Source organism: Colias croceus, chromosome 10 (assembly GCF_905220415.1).
Source record: "Colias croceus chromosome 10, ilColCroc2.1".
Lineage (NCBI taxonomy): Eukaryota > Metazoa > Arthropoda > Insecta > Lepidoptera > Pieridae > Colias > Colias croceus.
The window spans coordinates 6,748,627-6,754,606 of NC_059546.1; the positions used below are offsets into that span (position 1 = coordinate 6,748,627).

The 5,980-nt window shown below is 38.5% G+C and overlaps 1 protein-coding gene across 1 annotated transcript; it reads left to right on the forward strand.

Annotated features, from left to right (window-relative positions):
• The first annotated feature begins 3,716 nt into the window (after positions 1 to 3,716).
• Positions 3,717 to 4,704, forward strand: LOC123694790. Its single transcript, XM_045640356.1, has 2 exons — positions 3,717 to 3,952; positions 4,345 to 4,704. Exons 1-2 carry the CDS (start codon positions 3,761 to 3,763, stop codon positions 4,492 to 4,494), a joined length of 342 nt encoding a protein of 113 aa, XP_045496312.1. The 5' UTR covers positions 3,717 to 3,760; the 3' UTR covers positions 4,495 to 4,704.
• Positions 4,705 to 5,980: the final 1,276 nt, after the last annotated feature.

A 5,980-nucleotide genomic window follows, 5' to 3' on the forward strand; every position in this document is an offset into this window, starting at 1 on the left:
CAAAAGCTGACCGGAACTGGAGCTTATTTATTATAAATAAACAAATATTTAATTCTAAACAGGTAAACCAAACAAATATTTTTTGGTTGAACCAAATCGATTAAAATATGGATATTTTAACATCCTAAACAATTTAGAAAATCAATTTCAAACACGCGCTTTCTATAAACTCAGAATTTATTAAAGCTGGTGGGCAAGCAAGATATAAATTTTGAAAATTCGGTCCAGCGGTTATGTATGTGACGGCAGAATAATGAATATCGTTGGGCATTTGGCTGCTATTACACATTTTTCAAACATATACTGTTGCCACGTTTTATTAAATGTAATATCCATGTTACAGAACGTTATACATCGGTCATCTATCATTCACAAAAATTGTTTTTACGGTATGGGTATGAAAGAGTTGTGATGAAATATAATACGGATGCGACAGTCTCGAGCTTTATATTTCAGTCAAAATCTATATTAAAATGACTCTCTTGAGACAGAATATGAATTTTTCCCTCACTGGATCTAATTTTTATTCAAGTTTAAAAAGATCTTATCTCTACGTTATAAATACGAAAGTAATTCTGTCTGTTATCTTCATTTCCACTCTTAAAGACACTGAAATATTTTGATGAGATTTGCAACCGAGATAGATTAAACTCAAATTAAAAACATATTATGAAGATATTATGCTACGTTTTTGAAAAAAAAAACTTTATCAGAGTAATATATAAGTAATAGGGGAGGCAAACTGGCAAAGATTATGTATGGCTGTCACGCTTGGTCAACATAAAGTGTACCTACGTGAGCGAATCCGCGGACGAAAATCTACTGAGGAATAAAGAACAGAGAGAGACGAGACTATGAGACTAAATTTACACTTACACTTTTCACTTTACATTATCATTATTAGACCAGTATAAAATCTTAGATGTTATAATATGGGGTAGGAACTAGGTACTTATTCAATAAAAAAACGAGAAACTAACTTCAAATGTTACTAATAATTTAACAATTAGTCCTCGCATACTTAACGCCTCATCCAGTCAACACCTTAGGATGCAGGAGCTATAAAATGCGTTACAAGTTCCGCGATCAATAAAATTTCCTATTTAGTATGTGCATCTACGATTGTAATTTAATAATTTAATGCTAATGCATCACGTATTGCTACCAAACAATGAGGGTCCGCCGGAAACGCAATTAACTCTGTATTCGACGGAAAAAGGAAATATCAATTCGTCTAAAGAGTACAGGGGAATGGCGGCTTACGGTCAATCTACTCAATTTGTAGCTGGATATGATATGGTGGAAGTTGAAGAAATACAGGGGTCATGTTAATTGTGGTAAATAAATCTAGTAGGGTTCTTGTAGATTAGCATGCTACTGTAGAATGTTAAAGAAAATGAAATGTTAGAGCAACCACGATGATCGACAATATATTAGCAAATTTTTTCATACATGGTCCAATGCACCCTGTAGTTTTCAATTACAGTATAATATGACAATTAACTTACAACTTCATAATATATTCTGGATACTCAATTTACACAATACAATACAACATTGATAAGGTTAAAATAAATCTGTAAAGCAAAACTCAACCTATAAATAGTCCACTCAGCATCCAATTCCATCATTGGGAATTTTATATTAGATTGTGCTCACCGCTCAATCAGAGTAAATGCGGTCTTGGAATCGGAGCTAGTGACGTATGTTTTACTCGATTTTGCATCTCAATTCACTTCGCTTGCGATATTGGGATTGCAGCTAAGTCTAGACAGTCAATATAGGCTCTTGGTGAACGCGATACCTTAATCTTATTACGTGCTGAGATATCTGTGCTATGCTTAGAGCTATATAATAGTAATATATTATGTATTTATTCCTTCAACAGCTCTTTATAACATGTTTGTTGTTGTTTGATCATTTACATTTATACATCGGTGCATATATTGTTGTTTTTAATTTATCAACAATTCATTTCTCTTTCTTTAGACTGACTTTGAGAGATTATTGCACGTAAGTAATCCCTTTTACCAATCTTGAAACCATGAATACAAAATAACAGATGAAAAATGTCAAAACATTTTTAGCACACTCTTCATTAAAATAAATCGGACGTTGAAATGAAATGTAAACCATCCCTCTCAAACATCCTGCGTCGAGTGATCTCACTAATGACGAAGAACACATTTAAACGCTAAAACGCGTTGTACTCGAGATTTGATAAAATCAAAAAGACATGCATTCCTGTTTTAGTTATTTGTCGTCACATTAAAGAAGTGTTCTGCAAAAAGTCGGGATACATCAAAGCGCATGACGTGGCGTCTGGAATAACATCCAGAGTGATGCATTTGCGAATGTTATTATGAAACTCGAAACCGAGAGCGATGTTAATCCCTTCCGACATTTTGCAGTACATTGCGTTGTTAGTGTAGAGCAGCAATTTGATTACAGTGAATAGCAAGCATTGGAATGAATTCAACGAAAAATTTCAAGACTATAGCAGTTGAGCATTTAGGATTTGCTTAGGACCTTTGCGTAATGATCCTCATGGAGTTAACATAAGTATGGATACAATGCAGCACTTATGCATTGTTCCACGCTATAAACTACTAAGTAATTTTGCATTCCTGTTCATTTCTAGTTTATTTATGTCGTAAGGTTAAACTAAGACGATAATTCAAATACTATTAATAATTTATAGACTTTAACTCGATTCAATTACTTCTGTATAGATAGTATGAATTTTCTCGCAAAAACCAAAAGCATGAGTGTCATTACTCGTACACTAGACGGAAATAATATAATATTTCTTTGATGCCCTTCAAAGTGATTAAAAACTGCGTAGAAATTCATTCACTAAAAACTTACGATAGCGAATAATTATAAAAGTTTTCTTTTTGTTTTGTTTTCAAACAATCTTAAGTTATAAAGTTTCTAAATTTCTGAACAGATTATAAATTATCTATAATTTAGAAAATCTTCAGAAGATAATAATTTCAAGTTGCGTTTTATAGCGTATGCTTGATTTATATTGAGCGTGTTAATGAATTTCATAGAAATTATATTTAACAAGCATAATATATTATCTTCACTAACTTCTAATGAGAACTCTGCGTGAGCACAATTTATTTTAGAGGTATCGGAAATCAAAAGAGCTATTTGATGCCTATTTATGAACATAAGATTTTTATTTTAAAATTAAAAAATGAGTGCTTCGATTCTTTGCAATTCCAGTCCTACCATACCTACGCCGAAAAGCTTATTTCTCTATTTATAGGTGACATTCCCGAAAATGGTTATTAAATCCTGGTGATTAAATCCTTATTTGGTGGAATTGTAGAGTAGGCTCTATATTTATAGAGCCTACTCTACAATTCCACCTGTAGTTAGTTTTAATACTTAGGTACTTTCTAAATATGTTTTTCTCTTGGAGGAAAATAAACAGATATATCTTCTAGATAGATAGATAGATCTATCTATCTATCTATATCTTCTGATATTAAGCTACATCCATCGTATGCAAGAAGCGTTTTGGGAACCTTAGGCTACACTCGAGTACGAGTTTTAGCTGATATATTTGAAATGCATGATCTCATGTGACTTAAGATCATTTCCATATATAAACAAAACATCTGTCAATGAATAACATATCCAAGGTTATTTAACGCTTGTTTAACGCTAAACATATACGATTTTCCTCAATCTGTATGATTCAGTTCTAGTCAAGCAATCAAAAGATAGCCACGTAAGATGTGACACAATGAGACAAGTAATAATTATATTGTTGTTATTAGTGTTTTGTGTATGTTTGTACGATGCTAAGGACTTAGTTGTTGGCACGAGAATAAATAACTTGTTGATATCGACAGAAAAAGTTGTGTATAAAGGAATACCGTTTATAAGAAGGGATAAGGATTATAACTACACAGATCCTAAGCAGAGGGTTATTAAGGTAATGAGAAAAGATTAATATATTGAATTTAACAAAAGTAATGCTTATGTTTAAAGTGCGTATAAATATAGCCTTGATCTCTTTAATCTTAGGTTATCAATAAATAACTTAGCATCCTAATTATTATTATAGAATGCACATATTAATACACATAAATATCACAATAAAACAATATCTACAACTTAATCACGTAGGTCATTTAAAAAACCTAATGACAATGATTCTTGTTGAAAAGCGATGTACAAAACGATAAAACATTACGATTCTTTGCATTATATAGTAAAATTCGTTCGTACGTAATAATTGTTATTCATTGGTTCTTTGATCAAAGCCATATAGATACTAAACTTTAATTTTACGTAATTGTTGAATAATTTTAATTTATATTCCAGGGTATCATAGCCCGTGACCTATCGCGGACAGACGCGGAGGTGACGCTGGTCTCCGGCGGGGTCGGGGACACCCACGTCACACTGCATCTGCGCAGCGAGCGGGGGGAGGGACTCAACTACCTCATACTAATCTTTAGTCAGAATAAATGATTAGCCATATAACTAATGTATGTTTGGATTTGGTTTGCAAGGTTGTTTTTGGCTGTGACATTGTTATGATAAGGAAGGAAGAATGATAGGAAGGACCAAGCGTAATCGGGCATTGAAATAAATAAGACACAATCATGGGCGTAGCCACGGTGGGGCAGGGTGGGGCTACCAGGCTTTGACCTGGAAGGTACCTAACAAAATCTAAAAATTGAATTATCCAGGTACTAACTACTAAGCTTAATATCCGTAAGAAAATTCACACTCGATTCTCGAAAGTCGACAGTCGACACAGAAAATGAGACCAAAACATTAGTATTATTTACCTCTACAATGACTGATTAACAAATAATTGTCATACGCCCAGCGACCAAACGGCTGAAGATAGGGACACATTTTGGATCTATTTCGTGATGTGGTAGGTGAACAATAAAGTGTTTTGAATAAGAATAATTCGAATAACGAATTACACACGAAAAAAGAAAATAGCTGAGGCTTCTATGTTAGATAAACTGTAAGAAAAATGAGTGTAGTACAGTTAGTTACAAAACTCAAAAAAATATGGGCCTTAGAAAAAAAAACTTTCAGAAAATATTACACAGAATAAAGTGAGTGTTATAAAAAAGTTTTCAAGGTAAAGAAGATGCCATCGCAAATGCCATCGCAAATGCGTTCGCAAGCGCGTTCGCAAGCGCGTTCGCAGGCGCGTTCGCAGGCGCGTTCGCAGACGCGTTCGCAGGCGCGATCGCAGGCGCGTTCGCAGGCGCGTTCGCAGGCGCGTTCGCAGGCGCGTTCGCAGGCACGTTCGCAGGCGCGTTAGCAGGCGCGTTCGCAGGCGCGATCGCAGGCGCGTTCGCAGGCGCGTTCGCAGGTGCGTTCGCAGGCGCGTTAGCAGGCGCGTTCGCAGGCGCTATCGCAGGCGCGTTCGCAGGCGCGTTCGCAGGCGCGTTCGCAGGCGCGTTCGCAGGCGCGTTCGCAGGCGCGTTCGCAGGCGCGTTCGCAGGCGCGTTCGCAGGCGCGTTCGCAGGCGCGTTCGCAGGCGCGTTCGCAGGCGCGTTCGCAGGCGCGTTCGCAGGCGCGTTCGCAGGCGCGTTCGCAGGCGCGTTCGCAGGCGCGTTCGCAGGCGCGTTCGCAGGCGCGATCGCAGGCGCGTTCGCAGGCGCGTTCGCAGGCGCGTTAGGAGGCGCGTTCGCAGGCGCGTTCGCAGGCGCGTTCGCAGGCGCGTTCGCAGGCGCGTTCGCAGGCGCGTTCGCAGGCGCGTTCGCAGGCGCGTTCGCAGGCGCGATCGCAGGCGCGTTCGCAGGCGCGTTCGCAGGCGCGTTAGGAGGCGCGTTCGCAGGCGCGTTCGCAGGCGCGTTCGCAGGCGCGTTCGCAGGCGCGTTCGCAGGCGCGTTCGCAGGCGCGTTCGCAGGCGCGTTCGCAGGCGCGTTCGCAGGCGCGTTCGCAGGCGCGTTCGCAGGCGCGTTCGCAGGCGCGTTCGCAGGCGCGT